We start from the raw sequence: 20,763 nt of genomic DNA, 5'->3' as shown, positions 1-20,763 counted from the left end.
GCTGACAATTTGGTATATTTTGCACTCAATGGTATTTTTAATGTAGTACTATATCAATATATCAAATACAGGATTTTGCACTCAATGGTATTTTTAATGAAGTATAATATCAATATACCAATAGCATTGGTTATATTTCAGTATTTTTGCGGTATATTAATTCAGTATATTTTAAAATAAATACCGCACTGTTTTGTTTTTATTCAAGGGTAACTCTTTTACCTTTTTTGAAACTCTATAGCTTAAGCAAACTATTAATTCACATTAAAGAAATAAGTTTAAATATGTATATCGACTGAACTTAAAATATATGTTTCCACATATCCAACAATAATGAGAAGACAAATAAACCTTGCACTTAGGGTATTCTTTGGTATATCACTCTCTTGAACTAGTCTCGCTTTAGTTGCCCAACTTGGCTGTCTGACTTGTTCTGTCGGCAATACCTGCTCGGTTGGCAGCCAGTTGCGCCCTGTTTGCTTCATTGCTCTGGCCTGTTGTGTTGGTTAATATCATCACTCATGTATGCCGCATACTAAAGAGAATTTATCATGTCTGCTGCGGCAGCCAGCAGAAGGATAATAAAAGCGAAGCACAAGACGAGGGAAAAGAATGTGCGCTCAAAACGAGTTTCGGGGCTGCTATTGTCGCTCAAGTGTTTCGTTCTTCTTCCGCCCAGAGAAATCTATCTATGTGTGCACAATTTTCTTTTTTCTTCTTTTTTTTGGGACTCGTCTCACCTGGCGACGTTGTCGATGTCGATGTCGATGCTGCTGCTGTTGCTGCATATTCGCAAATTCGTTTAAGTTCAGTTTGTGTGTTTCCCAATGCAGTCAAGAGCTCGTTACAAGCTGCAGCAAATGCTTGGGGAATATTTTGCTCTCGTTTTCGTTTTTATTATATGTATATATTATGCTTGTGTGTGGATTTCTGTTCTGGCAAATTGCCTAAAACTTTCTTCGTTATATATTTTGTTTGTGTGCAGTTGATGTAATGAATTCGCTGAGAAATGTTTTCTCACTAATGCAGACAACGATTGATGCAACACCTGCAAAACGAAAGAAAAAAAAAAGAAAACAACTCAAAAGCAACAGCCACACATTGCGTATGCGTAATGTGTAACAGATATGCTTGCACTCTTCCTCTCTCTGTTTGTACATTCATGTGTGTGTGTGTGTGTGCTTGTGGGTGTGCGTGTGTGAGTTCCGTTTCCGCAATTAAAATGTTGATTACATGAAGTACGACTGCCGCTTGTTTGTTTGCCGCCGCTGTGGGCGCTACAAAGGAAAACGGAAATTATGTGTATGCGGGCGTTAGCGCTTAGCTCAACCAACACCAACAATACCGACGACAACTGGAACTGTAACTGGGACAGGAACAATCGCAACTGTAGCTGCCGCATAAATTTCGAAACAAGATAAGATTTGCAAGCGTTTGCTTTTGCGTTTGCATTCCCGGATCTCTTTGCTTTGCTCACAATTAACCGAGACAAATGCGATAAACAATTTTCTGGGAAAAACTCATGCTGATAATTTGCCAACAAACAAAGCACAATTTGCAGAACAACACAAATGCTATTAAATAGCATTATGATGCGTTTCAAATTTGCTTTATAAAAAGCTCATCACAACACACTCAATGACAAACAACTAAAGAGCTGAGCTGCTGCACTCAAATTAGGCAAACACTCGTTGATTGCAGAAGAAAGCTTAATCAATTTTTGTATTTATGCTGCAAGTTGCAATTTCAAATATGTCAATAATGCTATTTTAATGAAGCACACAATTCTGCATAGCAAAGTGCAATCTAAAAATAAACTAAAATGCAACTTGAATTTAGAACATTATTGAAGTTCGTATTAAGATCGGAAATTTCTCTAAAAAAAAGTTAACTTTTTAATGCAGACGTTTTTAATTCAGACAAATCGATTGCAAATTAATTGCAGTCATATTTAAATTGGTATTTTCACAGAACAAATTTCTAATTTATTAGTTCAAATATTATAGTTAACTTTGTTAGAGTAAAAGTTGGTTTAAATATATATTTTTCTCTTTTATATACCCGCTACCAATAGGGTAGAATGCTATTAATTTGTGCCGACCCCATAAAGTATATATATTTTTGATGAACACATAGAGTCTGGGAAAATTGTAGAAGTTATTTTAAAAATACTTTTGAGTGGTAAATTAATCCAAATGCAATCGTGTCTTAGCTGCATTGACTGACAATCTGGTATATTTTGTCCTCTATGGTATATTCTAAAAATAGTTTTTCGAAGATATACCAAATACGATATTTGGTATATTTTGTGGTATAATATTTGGTATGCTCCAATATTTTTGATTATTATAAATGTAGTATTTAGTCGATATACCAAATATGGTCTTTGGTATATTTTAGTAATTTGTAGTATATTATTTGGTACATTCATGTATTTTTTTAGTATATTTTATCCCATATATTTTATTTTTTTTTTGTGGTATAATATTTGGTATGTTCTGATGTTTTTGACCTCCTATATTATGTATATTATATATTACCTATATTATGAATGTAGTATTTTATCGATATACCAAATATGGTATTTGGTATATTTTTAGCAATTTGCAGTATATTATTTGGTATATTAAGGTATATTGCAGTATATTATGCTGTATATTTTATTATTTTTGTAATATTATTCAGTATATTTACAGACTATGTTTTGCTCTTACTCGAAATGGGTATCTCTCAGTCAAACACACTCGACTGCAGCTTTCTTACTTGGTTTACTTTTTTTTATGAAAATGAGAACTGAATATTAATGCATACATACAGAACCTTTTTTTTTATTTAATGAATTTAATTTATTGCTGTATGAAATCATTTAAATTTGGGTGTTTTAAATCTGTTTACGTTAAGAAATTGAAGCAGGTTTCAACACTTTATTTACTTCGAGAGAACTGCACTTCAAAATAAATAAATATAGATGAGAATAATAATATTTTTGTAGAGAGCAATGGTTACAAAAACTCTGATGGAAATAAAAATCACTTTAAGTTTAAGCATTGCATTTACTAGGAAAAATCAAATTTATTGGTCAAATTTGCTAGCCAACTTTGATAGACTTGAAGTTCACTGCGGTGTTATTTTTTCGCTATTTTCTCGGTGGAAAAATGACAGCTGAATATTAATACATGCGAAATGTGCGCAGTTCGTTTGCTTGACAGCAAACATTTCAATAATTTTCATCGCCAGACTATTTATATGCGCTGCTCAGCTGGCAAAAGCAAAAGGTTGCGTGGGCGACAAACAAAATGAAAAAAAGAAAAGAGAAAAGAGAAATAAATAATACAAAAAATTGTATATGAAAATTCGCTGTAAATTCAATGGCTGCCTTTGGGGGTCTGAGGTTGTTTGACAACTGGCACTGCGCGGTAATTAAATCAATCATACGCCCTGTGGTGGCAGCGCAAAGCGCACAACACGCAGCAAGAAACGGCAGCAGAAGAAACGCAACCTGAGATGGAGACAAGTTGAAGGAGAGGAGGCGGGGCGGGGTCCGACGCCCACACAGACACCTGCAAATGCTCACGCGTCGGCGCTTAGCATAAATGAATATTTATAATTCAGTGTCTTGGCACAGAGCACTTGTCCCTCTCTTTCTCTTCGCCTCCTCCCCCTTTGCTGCGGCGTGCAAAGATCCGCCCGCAAAGTGCTTTTGAGAGTGCAAAAATATATTTTTATGAATATTTATTTGCTGTTGAAATCGAAGTTATGCATTTGTTGCCCCTTTTTCTCTGCAGCAAAAAGTTTCTTACTCACCCGCTGCTCGGCTGCTGTCTGAAAGGTGCGTAAGACAATTTAATTTATTTGACGCATTAAAGCAAAAATATTAACGCTATAAATCAATAAAAATCAAGACGAAAACGCACTCCGAAGCACAACTTTTCTGCGCGAGAGAAATGTATTTTATTTTGATTTAAGTATGCGCCACAAAAACAAAAAAAGGAACAAAGTTTGCACCAAGCAACAGCTTCTATTAATTTATGTGCCATTTGGAGAGGCTGTGCCACGCCCCCAAACTGTCTGAATCCCAACAGACCGTGGCGCATTTTTATGACAGCTGCAAAGTTGCGACAAGTCAAAGTTGCTTTATGTTATGGGCCTTTTGGGCATTTGCCGAGTCTCACCTGATTGAGATGCCGCAACTGAAACTCAATTCGAAATTCTGTTCAACTTGTTGTGATCTATTGAGGGCAGACTTTAGAGTAAGTTCAAATAGGATCTGTTGTCTAATTAAATGCGATGCAAAGTTAAGCAAAGATGACTCTTATACTTTATTTTGGATATCCAATTATAATTCTTGTTGTTCTGCTAATATACAAAGTAGATGATATTGATCCTTAAATAGTGAGGTTCACTTGGTCGCTATTCCATATTTTCAATCTTGCAGTATATCAATATACTAAGCATAGCTTTCAGTATTCATTCAGTATTTTAACAAATTTGTCTATTTTGTATTCGCTAGTATTTTTAAGTGTATATTTATACAAAATTCAGCTTTTGGTATATTTTAGTATTTTTCGGTATATTCAAATATTTTGAATGTATTCTCTTCATTACTTTCTTTAACAATCTGCTTTATTTTGTACGCTATATATTTAGTATTATGTTAGTATATTTTAGTATTTTCGGTATATAAAAATATTTTTAATGTATTCTCTTCATTACTTTCTTTAACAATCTGCTTTATTTTGTACGATATATGTTTAGTATTATTTTAGTATTTTTGGTATATTCAAATATTTTGAATGTATTCTCTTCATTACTTTCTTTAACAATCTGCTTTATTTTGTACGCTATATATTTAGTATTATGTTAGTATATTTTAGTATTTTCGGTATATAAAAATATTTTTAATGTACTCTCTTCATTACTTTCTTTAACAATCTGCTTTATTTTGTACGCTATATATTTAGTACTATTTTAGTATTTTTCGGTATATTAAAATATTTTTAATGTATTTTCTTCATTACGTTCTTTAACAATCTGCTTTATTTTGTACGCTATATATTTAGTATTATTTTAGTATATGTTTGTATTTTTTCGGTATATTAAAATATTTTTAATGTATTCTCTTCATTATTTTCGTTAACAATCTGCTTTATTTTAAGTATATATTTAGTATTATTTTAGTATTGTAAGTATATATTGAATCTCGCAATATATTAGGTTGTTTGGTAATGGCATACCGGTTTTTACATTCAAATTTCGCGCTTCGCTTGTGAAGTCAAATATAATCATATCTGGCAATGCAGTATATCGTTTGAAAGGTATTGGCATCACCTTTAAAATGACATGTAGTTCGTTTAAATGAGCTTCCACGTTAAAAAAATACAATCGATTGAAATGGAGTTCAAAATCGCAGAAATTTGGGCAATTTTAAAATTTTATTTCGCACAGGGAAAAACTGCTGCGGAATCTCGCAGACAGATTATTGCTGTCTTAGGAGATACCAAACTTTCGATTAAAACCGCCGAACAGTGGTTTAGGCGATTCCAAAGTGGCAATTTTGATACCGAAACCCCCACGCCTTTCGGACGACCAGTGACCGTTGATACGGATAAAATCATGGAAATAGTGGATCGAGATCGTCATGTGACTATTAGAACCATCGCAGAGGAGCTGTAACTAAGCACGGAAACCGTCCATAGGCATTTAAAGTCAAAAAATTTAACAAAAAAGCTCGGTGTATGGGTGCCTCATGAGTTATCCCAAAAAAATCTTTTCGACCGTGTATCAATCTGTGAATCTTTGTTGCACCGTAATAAACTCGACTCATTTCTGGATCGGTTAGTCACTGGTGATGAAAAATGGATCACATATGACAACATAAAGCGTAAAAGATCCTGGTCGAAGCACGGTGAGTCGTCTCAAACGGTGGCAAAGCCAGCAACAGGTGTTGCTGAGTGTATGGTGGGATATCAGAGGAATTATCCATTATGAAGTGTTGCCCTATGGCCAAACCCTCAATTCTGACCTCTACTGTGAACAACTGGAGCGATTGAAGATTGCACTTGAACAGAAGCGGGCAGCCATGGTGAATCGTAAGGGCGTTGTGTTCCATCATCACAACGCCAGGCCCCATACATCTTTGGTGACGCATCACAAGCTACGGGAGCTTGGTTGGGAAGTTTTAATGCATCCACCTTATAGACCGGACATTGCTCCAAGCGATTACCATCTGTTTTTGGCCATGCAAAATTTTTTCGATGGACAAAAATTGAGTTCAAGGGAGGATTGTGAAAATCGAATCGCCGAGTTTTGTGCCAGTAGGGACAAGGACTTCTTTAGGAGAGGCATATACAAGTTACCATCAAAATGGCAGAAAATCATCGAAGAGAACGGTACATAAAGCACTTAAATCGGACAATGCTAACTATTTTAAAATTGTCGTCAAAAATCAATAAAAAACCGGTATGTCATTACCAAACAACCTAATATTAATATACAAAAAATATGGTGTAGTATTTTTTCTGAATATTCGAAGGTTTTCTATGCTGTATTCTCTAGTATTTTTGTATATATTACGTGTTGTAGCTTTTTGGTATATTTAAGTATATTTTTAGAATGTTAACTGGTATATTTGATGATATATTAAAAATCTAGTTGTATAGTTATGTACGAAATTCAGCTCTTGGTATATTTTAGTATTTTTCGGTATATTAATTTATTATGATATATTAACAAAAATACCGCACTGTTTTGGTTTCTTTAAGTAAAGATTTGTAGCGGATATTTCTCCCCTTTCTTTCTTTCTTATTTCTCTCAATATTCTAGCTAATATTTTATTCCAATTCGCTTTTGATGTGGCGCAAGTTAGCTTTATCCTCGTCTGTCTATTATACGAGCACACACAACTATTAGCCAAGTGTGCAGTGCAAGCACAAAATGAAGTTAAATGCCATTGACCCACAACTGTTGTTTGCCCAGGATGCTTTTCGGTCAGCGCAGGGTTTTCATTTTTTTTTCTGCATTCCCTTTTTTCTACACACAATTTGCATATGTATGGCTCGAAGTGGATTTTGCAGCATTGAATGGCGAGTTGAGACGACACTTTTCAGTTGGAGTGTTGTTGCATGCACCAATGTTGCATGCTTCAGTTGAACCGGCAATAAATTTATACTTATATATAAAATGGTTGGACTCTTAATTAAAGCCCACTATATTTATATTTTCAGTTCTTCAGTTTTTTATTGCATTTGGTATAATTCCACTTCATTTCGGCTTCTTGCTTTCAATTTAAAAAATATTAATTGCGTGCTGTAGAAAATTTAATTATGGCATTTTTAACCAGTTTTTGAACTTTTCACACTCTCTGACTGACATTTTTCCCTATGCAATTTTTCGCCGCCGTGTGCATTCAATAGATAAAGTCATATATCATGCATTATATTTAATGCGGGTTCCAGTTGCAGTCGCCATTGTTGTTGTTTTTATTGCTGTTACAGTTGGCTTTTCGGTTTGTTGGTTCATTAAATATTGTGATAATTTCTCATATGTATTTATTTTCAAGTGGTTTTCCCATTGACAGTAAAATTTACATATATTTAATTTCTTTTTTTTTTTATTCTGCGTTGTGTGCATTTGTGCAATGTGAGCTTAAAAGCAATTAATTGTGCGCTTAATAAGTAAGCACAAAGATCAACAAATGTGTGCATAGAAATTATGTGTCTGCTGTGTGACGAGGCGTATGATTAATTTGAAAACTTAGACAGTCGTTTAGACTAGTAATTGACATGCAAAAGAACCTTAATAAATATAAATTTCAGCAGTGTATTTCGCAGTTTTATTTAGTAAATTAGTAAACAAATTTATATTAATTTCGTATGCACTAAATAATTTAAAGATTTGCCTTAAGCTGCTTCGCTTCATGCAAATTGAGCGCCAACAAAATTCCCAGTATTTTAACAGCAGCAAAGAAAAGCTTTCTTGCCTGCACTGTTAACTAACAGCGCGGAACGCTGCAAACGAAACAACTGCAGCCCGAGTGGGCGGCTCTGAGAGCGAGAGCGAAAAGAGGCAGAGAGAGAGAGCGCGTTTGCTCGCTCTCAGCAGCCGAAGTGCGTAGTGCAGTTCTTTTTCGCTTGCTTGTGCAATTCTCACGCCTGCGCTTTGATGTCCACTGCAAGCGTAGTTCCATCTTTGGCCACTGGATGGCGTGCTAGGAAATCGCACAAGAAGTGGAAATTTTTTTTAGTTATGATTTGCACTCCGAAACGAACGCACGTCGTTTTTGTCGCGCGCGCGGTCCAAACTGAAACCCAGAACCAAAACCGAGAAACCGAAACCAAAAAACCAACGACTGACAGTCGCTCACACACATACACGCACACACACACACATACTTATGGCTGGACAAGTGTCGTGTGCGGGCACTAAAAGTTATTTCGTGTTAGTTTTGTACGTTCCTTAACAAAAGAAAGCAACAAAACAACAAAAAAGAGAGAGAGAGAAAAGAAAACGAAGCAAACGTAAAAAAAAACCAAGTGCAAGAGTTTTTAGTGCTTGAATAAATTGTAAAAAAAAAAAAATAAACCAAAAATGTAAAAATAAAATATGTGTTTTAGGCATAAAAATAGAAGCGCTTTGCGTGCTTCAAACATTTGTCAAGCATTTTGTATTATTGCTGTTGTTATTCTCGTCAATGTTGTTGTTTGTGTTTTGAGCTAGGAACTTCAGAGCTTTAGACGCGCTGCGGTTGCGGTTAATTAAAATAGAACCTTAAAAACAAAAAAATATGCCGAAAAATGTCAACAGCATCAGAAAGAGAAAGAGAAAGAGAAGAGAATGAATTGAAAGCGGGAGGCATAATTGTATTTTATATTCACATTTTACTTTCTTCTTCATTTTTGTATTTAGTTCATTTGGGCTTATTATAATTTTAATTATTTTTATGTCGCCGCCGCATAATTGCCGCGCATTTTTTCCATATTTTTTTTGTCTGCTCGCCTACTTTGTTTGGCTGTGTGTCTAATTTAACCTAATTAAGTTGCCTACTGTCCTCCTGTCGATTCTTGCTCTCTGTCTCTCTCTCACACTCCAGCCCCGCATTCAATCCCATTATTAAAGTTGGTTGTGGTTTGAGTCTTCGCTCGCTTGGTCGATCGTTCTGCTCTGTTCTGTCCACTTGCCTGGCTCGCGTACATAAATATTGTGCTGCATAATTTTAGGCGCGCTATGGAAACAATGATGCCGCGTTTTTTGTTGTTTTGCTTTTTTCCATTCCTCGTTGTTGTTGTTATTATGGTTTGTTATTATTGCGCCTGGTCTTGTTGTTGTTGTTTCTGCTGTTACTTTATTATCTCTGCTCGACTTGTTAGCTGGCATTGCCTTTTCCCATTGTTGTGCAAACAAATCGACAACAACAACCACAAAAAATCGCTTAAATTGCTTTTTTGTGTGTGCGCAAAATAGCGCGTAAAAAATTTGTCAAGATTTACATTTATTTATGTTTATGTCGCTTTCAATTGTTGTTTTGTGTGCTGTGTGTGCTGTCATTGTTGTTCAACAACATTCAACAATGGCAATTGACTAACATAAATATTTGAACAACCAACTAGATGCCAAAGAGCCCTGACCTAGCCTAATGTGAAAATCATAATTTGCACTCGCACGTCGAAAGTTGCAAAAACAAACACCGAACTGATTTCATTATTTACCAAACTGTTTTGCCAGCTGCTATTTAGTTAAGTTCTTGCCATAAATTAAGACAAACAACGAGTAGGCAACTGAAAATTGCAATGAAGAATTGTTGCGTAAAATATTGTTTATGATGTAATGTGACATTAATTACTAAATAGTTGCTTGTCAAGATGTTTGAAAATATTTCTTGAATAAATCAAATAAACCAGTATTTTGTTAGTGAATATTTAGTAAGTAGTTGCTCCTAAAAGCATGCTACAATTACTTTAATTGAAATTAATCTTTTTAATCTTTGCTTGAAAGTAATTATTAAATAGTTCCTTAGTAGAATGTATTTATACACTTTGGACACTTTGTTTATAGATGAATTTTATTTAAATTAACCATTATTTGTTTAGGTAATATTTATTTTATAGTTGCGCTCAAAAGTAGGCTCTGTTTTTTTATACTTCTATTTAGAGCCATGAATTGTAGTTTATTTTTGAGTAGTTCAATTCATTTGATATATTCAATATTTAAAAGTTTTTAAAATATATTTATATTTATTTATAACATAACTTATTTTATTTATTATTTCGAAATTAGTATTTAGTGGAATGAGTTGTAATATTTAAGATTTTTTAACAAATAATTATTTTGCAGTTGCGCTCGAAAGTAGGCTACACTTTTATACTGCTATTTAGAGCCATGAATTGTAGTTAAATTTTGAATAGTTCAATTAATTTGGTGAACTTAATATTTAACAGTTTTTAAAAATATATTTATTTTATTTAATTTTTTTATTTTAGTAATTACAAAATAATTTGTAAATATTAGTTAACTTCATGCTGATACATTTAAGTATTTTTAGCGAATATACATTTTGCAGCTGCGCTCGAAAGTATGCTACACTTTTTATACTGCTATTTGGAGCAATGAATTTTTGTTGAAGTTTGAGTAATTCAATTAATTTGTTAAATTAAATATTGAACCGCTTCTTGTTCGAATATATTCTAGTATTTTTAACAAATATTTATTATTTTGTCACCACCCCTAAAAGTATGCTACACTATTTTATACTGATATTTATTGGCATTTAATTGTGGTTTAATTTGAGCTATTTAAATGAAATACTCTTTAGCTAGTAGCATTAAAGCTAAACTATGCAGCAACACTTTATGTAGCGTTTGTGCGAATTTGTAAATGGGAATTGGCAGCTGTTTTGGCGCTGGCTCTAACGGCGTGCGGCGGGCCCCAAACCTAAAACTCAAACCCAAAATACATAGACAGATGGGGCTGTTGCCGCTAATCAAGTTTGATGGGCACTTGGGCAATGATGTTAGTGCTGCATTGTGGCTCATGTGGGTCAACAGAGCGTGTGGCATTATTATTCCAACGAAGCATTGACTGCGACAACGACAATGGCGACTGGCGACCGACGACCGGCGACGATGACGACGACAACAGCCTCAATTGCCTTGTTGTAAGCGTTGCCAGCGCGTGGCCGTAAATCAAATGCCTGGGACCAACACCAAGAAGTTTGAATTTATGTTGCATGCGCCTCAATAGACGCAGTCGGAGTCGCAGTCGCAGTCTGCGCTGCGTCGCTGTAATTAATCTTTGCCCAAAATGCTGCAAAATTTATGTCTTTAACTTTGGCTCGTGTCGGCGCTTTGGGACCGTTTAATAGTTTTCCTTTGCTTCCCCCAAAATTTTCCTTTTCTTTTCCTCGCTCTCTTTTTTTTTTTTGTTGCATTTCGCGAGCGGCGCGATTAAAAGTGATTAATTGCCAGCGCAGTAAAAGCGGCAACAAATAGAGGAGAAGGAGAACAACAACAGCAGCAACTTAATGTCTAAATTAAATAAGTGAATTTTCTCTTTAACACAAAGACAAAGAAATTAATAAAGACATCAGTGTATGAGGAGAGGAAGAAAAAGTCTCGTGGGCGAGTTGGACGCATAAATAAACAGGAAAATTGTACTACGAGTGAAAGTGTTTTAACTGCCAGCAGAATGTGTGCGCTGGAACCTTACACACACACAGACACTCACACACACACAGAGAGAAGAGGCACACAACAACAACACAATCAAAGCGAGCACCACCGACATTATCAGCAACAGCAGCGACTTCACTGCCACCAACAGCAGCAACCAAAGCAACAGGCAGCTCAATGTGTTGGCCTGGCCAAAAGGACAACAACAACAACAACAGCAACACATCTGCAGCTTTGGTATATTCTACATGTGATATTAGTGCTAATCGGTGAGTGGACCCGAAAAAAACTTGCTTTTTATAATCATTTTAAATGGCCCGCAATTAATTTCTTAACTGAACCCTCAAATTACACAAAACTTTGCCAAATATTTGCTGCAAATTCACATGAAAATGTTACCTCATTTAACTAAATTGAGAGTGTATGAGTGTGTGTATACATATGTATGTGTGTGTGCCTTGAAATATATAATTAATTCCAATTGCCAGCGGGAGCTGCAAATGAAGAGGATAAGCTGATAGCAAATGTCTGAAGCAGGCAACAAGATTTCAGCTTTGATTTAAGCAAATTCAAACCCAGGGGAAATTGCATTTTACGCTTGATAGGCACACAGTGCGTATACGTAATATGGCATCATCATTAATAAAATTCAAGAATTTTTAAATCTCATTTCAATTTTTTTTTATTTCATTCACTTTAGTTTTTTTCACACCTCTTGAAAATATCAACAGCTATTATTTGTGCAACAAAAGAGATAATCAATCAATCGGATTAAGTTGGGAGATTATAAAATAATGCAAGTTGCTTTTGACTAATGCGATAATGACACTTAATGCCAGCCAGCATTTAAAATGCACTTTGGAAGTATTTGAGACAATCGAAAGCGTAGTTTAAATGATATTTTGATGAAGTGAAGAGAATGCAAATAAAAAAAGGTATTTAGTAAAGAAAATAATAAACACTTAAGATCGAGAGAGCTTGATTGTTAGATACCTGGTACACATTTTTATTAAAAGCAAAATAGTGAGATATTAATTTAAAAATATACTGAATTAATATACTGCAAAATACTAACAATATACCAAATGGTATATTTGTTATATTGATAAATAACTACAAACCATAAATAAATATACCAAAATAATATACCGAAAAAACAGTAGCAATATACTAAAGGCTACATTTGGTATATTGATAAGCAAAATTTCACATTTTTATACCAAATTCATTGCATCTTCTTAAGAAGATTTTCCGTGGAAAACAAAATAGTGCGATATTAATTTAAAAATATACCGAATGAATATACCGTAAAATACTTTACTAACTACAAACCATAAATAAATATATCAAAATAATATACCCCAAAAACACTAGCAATATACTGAAGGCTACATTTAGTAAACTTTCACATTTTTATACCAAATTCATTGCATCGTCTTAAGAAGATTTTTTCTTGAAAATATTCACAAAATATTGAGAATGAATTTATGAAAATAAATAGTTCAAAACATATACAACTTTTTAATAAAATTTTACTTTAAGATACAAAATGCATTACTTTGGCAAAGGTAGATTTTTCCTGGAAAATAATTGCAAAATTAATAAAATAAATCAATGGAAATAAATAAGCAAATCTACTCATTTAAATAGCTTCGACTAAAGTAGATTTTTCCTGGAAAATATATAGAATGAATGCATGAAAATAAATAGTTCAAAACATATATTTCTTTTTAAACAAATCTTCACTTTTATAAACATAATTCATTCCCACGACTAAAGCAGATTTTTCCACGCAAATATTTACGAAAAATAAAAGAATGAAATATGCTTAAAAAAAAAAAAACATAAGATGCCAAGTTGCCGCTTAAACAAATACGCCTAATGAAAGCTCTGCCTCTGACGATACTTCAAAGCACTCTTCAGATAATTAAGGGCCATTTGAAATTTCTTTATCTCATTTTATGTGCCGCTTCTTTTTTTTTTGGCTGTTCGCGCAAATGAAATGAATTCCGTGAAATGTGTAATCCTCATTCGAGTCGCAAGTTTGTAAAAAGGAAGCCGTGATATGCTACTTAATATTAATTCATATTGCATTAGAAATTATTGGTTTTAATTTTGTTGAAAAAGAAAATAGCAAAATTGATTGGCTTTTAATGCGTAAACTAAAAAACACGCCCCGAAAAGCGATAAAAAACAATCAACAAATTGGAAAGCAAAGTTCAAACAATCGAACCGGCAACTGGTACTTAAGTAATTTTCTGGCTAAGAAAAAGCAAACAACGCAACAAATTACGCTACGCACGCTGCATAGAAATTAATAAATTGCCTGTTGCTGGACGGGAGAAAGGGAGAGAGGGGAGCAGAGAGGGGAAAAAGGGGGAAACGATTCTCTCGAGGGGTTTCGACAAAACAGACATTTTCCAAGCTTAACTTTGCTGTTGTTGATGTGTCGCAAGCGAACAGCAAAAAAAAAACACAACACAACAACAAAAGTTAAGTTGACATTTCCGCACACAGATAGGAAAAGGGAGAAGGGGAAAACGCAAGTCACGTTTTTGTGCGGGGGGGCGAAGTGCGAGAGGTGTAAAGAAGTCGGGGACAAACATTAAAGCCATTGGAGAGCGTTGGCTTTCATTATTTTTAAATCATATCACACAACAGCAGCGAAGCTCTGAGCGGAAACGGATATGAAACCAACTGATGTTTTGTTAGGGTGTGTGTGTGAGTGTGTTTCTCTGTGTGTGTGTGTGTGTGGGTATGTGAGCTTAATTCAACGTCTCATTTGCATACATTAAAATGTCACATTTTACATGCCGTTTGTGCGTCTCTCGCCCTAAGCCAAAGGCAGCCGCCCGTCAGTTAACGTTAAGAAGTCGTCCTCATTCTCCCTGCTCTCAGGCTCAGCCTCAGCCTGTTACACATAAACTACATTAGCAATTGCTGCCAGTCAGGAAAGCAGCAGGCAGCAGGACGAAGGACGAAGGACCAAAAACAGAGCCAAAGTCAAAGTCTCGACGGCATTGCGGCCATGTAAAAATGGCTTAACGCGCAAATCTTTCAACTAAACATTAATCCTAATGGTTTTCAATTTTTTTCGCTGCTTTTTTATTTTCTGTTCGGCGTCTCTGTGTCTGTGGCAAGTCAACTTAGAGTGGCACAGCATTTTGGAGGACGGGGGAGGTTTGGCGATTCCTGCTTTGCATGTAAATACGCTCTTTGATATTGCCACGCATTTCGCCTGCAGCCTGATTGCTTCTGACAAGCACACAACAGCAGCAGCATCAGCAGCCGCCTCTTTCATTCTTCTTCGCCCCTTTGCAGCAGCACATTCACAGATTGACTGACTTAAATATGAATTTCAGCGCAATGCAAAAAAGCCAACCCATAAAATTGTGGCCCATTCTCATTAGACTGGCCCATTAATCAGACCCTCTGCCCTTGACTTACTCTCTAAACTTGCCCCAACACACAGCCACTGAGCAGCTGCTCATCTATGTGTTTCACCACACTGGGCTAATTTCCATCCACAGGCCACAGCAGGCACAGCTCAAGTCTTTAATATGCATCATAAAACTTAATCATAGCGCGCAGATGCGACTAAGCAAATACCCTGTGAATGTGTGTAAAGGGAATTTCTAATTTGTCTATATTTATGTATACAATTTAATATATGATTGATATTCAAAATATACGGAATGTTATGTTTGGTATAAAAATATACTATTATATTCAAAATATACCGTATACCGATGGATATATATGGTTTAGAAATTTACCAAGATGTTAAAAATATACCATATACTAAAAGTTATATTTGGTATAATAATATAACAATACAATCAAAATATACCAAATATCAAAGGCTATATTTGGTATAAAAATATACTATCACATTCAAAAAATACCATTTCTATATAAAGTCGAATACATGTATGGTTGATATTCAAAATATACAGAATGTTATGTTTGGCATAAAAATATACTATTATATTAAAAATATACCGTATACCTTGGTATATATTTGGTATAGAAATTTAGCATTACGTTAAAAATATACCATATACTAAGGGTTATGTTTGGTATAGAAATATACTATTACAATCAAAATATACCGTACACCGAAGGCTATAATTGGTATGCAAATATACTATCACATTCAAAAAATACCATTTTCAGATACTATTCATTCAATCAATCATATATTTGATATTCAAAATATATCGCAGACCTTATTTGTTATAAAAATGTACAATTACATTCAATATATACCATAGAGTACGTAGACATAGTTTTATACCCTGCACTATCTGCGAATTAGTCGCAAATGGCAGCTTTATACCCCGTAACGAACGAAAACAGCACAAGCTCTAAAAGCTTTATTCGATTGCAAGTGCAGCGGATTAGTCTAAGCTCGTCAAATGCAAAAACATGTGTTCTGCATTCGCTGTGAAATTATGCAGAAAAAAGGGTATGCTGCACTTGTTTTAAAGGCACAACTTTTAGTATAAAAATATGTAAGCACTTATTATAAATTCCTAAGTATAGTTTGTGGTAAAGTGATAAGGCTGATAAGGAACACAGAAATACTTAACAATTTCTTATAAGAGAGCTTGCAATATAGTCCATAATTTATTCATTTATCTGTATGTAAAGTTAAGTAATAATATAAAACTACAAACTTAAATTTGAGGTAGATAATCATTGAATGTAAATGTGTCTGGCTAGGTACAACTTTGTGAAAATTTAAAAACAAGTCTATAACAAATTTACTACAAAATTCATTTGAAAACATTTTAGTTTCCAATGATTCACAGTATTTTCTAGTTTATCGAAAACCATATTAATATAATCAGTTGTTACTTTAAAAGTCAGCCGACCTTATTAGCTCCCCTCTGAATAATGCTGGGTATTTTGACGCTGTAAAGTATGCTACGCTTTTCTATGCAGCGCACACTATCGCATTAAATTGTTGCTGCAAACTGAGCAAAAAGCTCAAGTGGGCTTTTGTTTAAATAAAACTGTGTCGCTTCAATGACACAACGCAAGTGTTTTTGTTTTGATTATCCACACACACAGTAGATGATGATAGCTGTCTGATTGCGAGATATGTGCGCACTTACACACATACAAATACACACACATACACACTCGCAGTCGCTGCTTGTGTGACACATAAAAAACATTTGAGCCAACTAAGCTATTGTTGAAGTTTATCTTTTGCATTTGCCAAATGATGTTAACTTGCCTCTTGTCATTGTTCCCATTCCGCTTTTCGTTTTCGTCTTTTTTTTCGCTTCTCGCTTTTTATTGCATATGTTGTTGATGTTATTGTTGTTTGCTTTGCGTTTGCAATTGACTTTGATGTTGGCAGCAGGTAGCTTAAATACTCATAAATTTCGCTTGTCTCGCTAAGCGAATCCATCAAACTTCATCTAATGTTGCTTTAAATGACAGCAGAGCGTCCGTTGTGTATTTGATGCTGCTGCAATGATCTGTCAAATATGTTATCAAAATTGCTGAGGCTTCACCAAATAAATGTCATTAGATAAGCGCTGTCATGGCTTAAAGCTGCTGAAGATATGTGCTCCATAAATAATATACTAATTTAGTTTAGTTGAACATCTGCTCGAATTTAGGTCTCTAAAACTTTTAGTTTTCTATTGATTTCTCAACTAATTAGCAGCCACAATAAATTGAAACTTCACAAAACAATTGTTCGCTTTGAAGCCAAGGTCTTGGCACATATTTTTCAATTGTAGTCGAGCACCATAATTTATAAGTGCTTTCCTACAATAATTATTTGGAAAAACTGTGGGGAAAACAGTTTCAATACACCAGAGACACTTTAACACTATCATTAGAGACGCGACTGACCGCAATTTGTGCACATAAACGAGTGTGTGGGGCAGATTTTCAAAAAAAAAAATAAAAAGCAATTATGCATATACTATCGAGTATGCTCGACTTTGAGAAACCCATTACACATTTTGGATATAAGCAAAGCAGTGTGGTATTATTCTTAAAACATACGACATTTATATACAAAGAATACTTAAATATACCGAATGATGTATATGGTATAAAAATATACTTTTATATTATAATCATTCCATAGAGTACATAATGAGTGGTATTACTCGTAGAATATACCTAGTTAATATACTCAAAAAATAAAAAAAACAATTAGGAAAACTACTATCGAGTATGCTCGACTTTGAGAAACCCAAAACCCATTTTGGATATAAGCAAAACAGTGTGGTATTATTCTTAAAATATACGACATTTATATAAAAAGAATACTAAAATATACCGAATGATGTATATGGTATAAAAATATACTTTTATATTCGAAATATTCCACCTAGTACATAATTTTCGGTATTATTCGTAAAATATACCAAATTAATATACTCAAAAAATACTACATTACATCAAATAGTATATGTTTCTTTGATATTTTATTGCTTACAAAATATACCATAAAGATACAATATACGAAAACAATATACCAAAAAACTCTTTTCTTTGCGTCTAAACATACTATTACATTAAAAATATACCATGTACTGAAGGTCATGTTTGGTATATTAATATACTATTACATTCAAATTATACCATCGAGTTGAAAATATACCAGATTTTTAACTAAATTAGCTAAGGTTCGATAGATGGACAGACGATCATTATTATACCATCTCTATGGAGTCGGTTTATAATAACCTACCTTATAGAAAGTAGAGCAGTAAAGAAAAATGAAATTTTACCCCCATAACAGACACTTAATTTTCTTTTGGCGGGGTAAATTGATATGCGTCGTTCCCGAAATTGTAACATTTCAATTAAAAATGATAGCTGTAGCTAAAAGCCAAAAAAGAAAGATATGTAAAAAAGTGAAAGACAAACGGTTGAAAGGCGGAGAGGGTGGGCAAGAGAGGGGGTTAAGGTCCGACAGCTTGTCTGACCGGACAACGCCCCAAAAAGCAAGCTAAGCAAATTGAAACAAACTGAAACACGTGTGTGTTAGTGTGTATGTGTGTTGACTTCTCTATATTTTTTTTTCGATTTGTATTGAAATCATTAGAGCGCACAGGCCGAAAAATAAAACAGAAAAACGCAAAGTAGGAGACATCCGAAAAGCGGAGAGAGAGAGAGAGAGAGAAAGCATTAATGTCTGTGACGAGCAAACAAACGAGCGACGAGCGACTGACGCCTATTAATCATGCAGACTTTCCGTGCCATTAAGCACGAATATTTCAACAGGCCAAAAAGTGAAGGCATTCACCATTTGGACTTTTTGGTATATCATGATATGAGTGCCAAGATACCGAGAGAGACGGAGAGAGAGAGAGAGACACACACGCGGATATGCAACTAGCCACAGTGATTAATGAACTGCACGACTGTGGCTATACCCTGTAAAAGAGCAGACATTGAATGCCCTGTGGCGGGGGCGTTTAAAAAGGTTCAAAGTGTAAGCAAATGCCACAAAGTGAAAGGAAAAACGAAAAAAAAAGAGCAACACCTAGACCTAAAAGCGAACACAAACATTGCGAGGCACAAACAAAGTAACTGGCCGCATTTGCCCATTTGGCTGTCTAATGGCAAAAATATTGTATTACAACAATTTGTGCAGCTCGAACCCCCAAAAAGAAAAAAAAAAAGAGAAAAATAAAACGAACAAACATGTAGAAAAAGTGCTGAAAATGAACACACACAGACATGGAACGAAGTCGGAGTCGGAAGCAGACCTTTAAAGCGCACTGAACATCAGCCCAAGGGTCGCTAACGATATGGTAAATTTATCAAACAAAAAAAAAAGAGAAGGAAATACAAGGGCCAGCCGGCAGACGGCAGCAAGTGGCAGGCATAAAATAATCAGCCAGTCGCCACCAGAAATGGTCCGAGAAAGGCCAAATGTTATGGCTAAAAGGCTTTTCAGGTCATGCGACCCAACAGTCAAATTGATTTGATTCCCATTCCCACTCTCTCAACTTTGCTCTCTCTTCGCTTCCCTCTTCACGTCAAATGCCAAATGATTTTGGAAATTTGCACTTGAATATTTTAAATATTTTGTTAAGCAATCATTTTCGACATAATCAATCGCAACTAAGCAAATAGTTTTCACACAAGCTGCGACGCTTAGACCTTAAGACCCATGTTAGCAGCTCACAAAAGCGTAAAAGACAATTCAATCGAAAGTGTATGTATGTGTGTGTGTGTGTTACACATAGTTTGTGCTTGCTTGTGTGTGCGCAACTGCTTGAAATATTTTCACTTTTGTCATTTGCTCGAACACATTCCTGAAATTCAAACAAAAAAGCGACAGCCGACGCTCTCGCAAATATGTTAACACACAAGTCAAAGAAAATGAAGCATACTTTTCCGGGCAACTACAAACTCTACTGCGCTATGCGAGATGGCAGCGTGAAACTGCAAACTCGTGCAAGCAGAGCACTGAATTCACATAGTACAATATATTATAGCACTCACTGTGGCATAGTTGTTCATTAAAGTATTAAATTATGGGGAAAAGTTTACTATAAACGATGGCTATAACATAATAGAACAAGGTATATTAGGTAAAAAATAGAAACGATATATATTTAGCCGAGTATTAAATAAAGTCTTTAATAGACTTATACATTATGTATAATACAAAAACTAATCTCCGCGTATAACTTGCAAATACGCTTATTGGGTAGAGATTGATTGCATAGAAAAACGATTACATAATAAAAGTAAACATATCAGCAGCTCCACTTGTTAGAATTTGCAATAAAAATAGCATAGGAATTGTAAAATAGAAACTGTTTTATTCAGCATTTAAAAGCATATCAAAAAATATAGTTTGATTTAAAATTCAGCATTTAAGAACTTACAATACGAATTGAATTCTTAAGTATGTCTATAATATCAACAGACTGTCATTATACTCGTCTGTAATTCATTTGTTTAGAATTCAGTGAGCATAGGAATTGGAAAATAGAAACTATTCTATTCAGCATTTAAAAATATATCAAAATATAGTTTGATTTAAAATTCAGCATTTAAGAACTTACAATACGAATTGAATTCTTAAATATCAATTCTAAAATATCAA

At 34.5% G+C, this 20,763-nt stretch overlaps 1 protein-coding gene across 3 annotated transcripts in view; it reads left to right on the top strand.

The window, feature by feature from the left end:
- Positions 1-20,763, top strand: part of LOC117565290 (uncharacterized) — a 63,984-nt gene that overhangs the window by 2,614 nt on the left and 40,607 nt on the right. Inside the window, exons 1-2 of one of the 3 annotated variants that reach the window (XM_034244321.2) lie at positions 8,261-8,436; positions 11,557-11,932. The exons of 1 other annotated variant lie outside the window; for it this stretch is intronic. In XM_034244321.2, coding sequence (XP_034100212.2) covers positions 11,680-11,932 — 253 coding nt within the window. In that variant the 5' untranslated portion in view covers positions 8,261-8,436; positions 11,557-11,679. Of the gene's footprint in view, positions 1-8,260; positions 8,446-11,556; positions 11,933-20,763 lie in introns of those variants that run through there. One more of the 3 variants, XM_034244320.2, reaches the window with a different exon arrangement.

Source organism: Drosophila albomicans, chromosome 2L (assembly GCF_009650485.2).
Source record: "Drosophila albomicans strain 15112-1751.03 chromosome 2L, ASM965048v2, whole genome shotgun sequence".
Taxonomy (NCBI): domain Eukaryota; kingdom Metazoa; phylum Arthropoda; class Insecta; order Diptera; family Drosophilidae; genus Drosophila; species Drosophila albomicans.
Note: the sequence above shows the minus strand (reverse complement) of the source record. Positions and strands in the feature narration are given on the sequence as shown.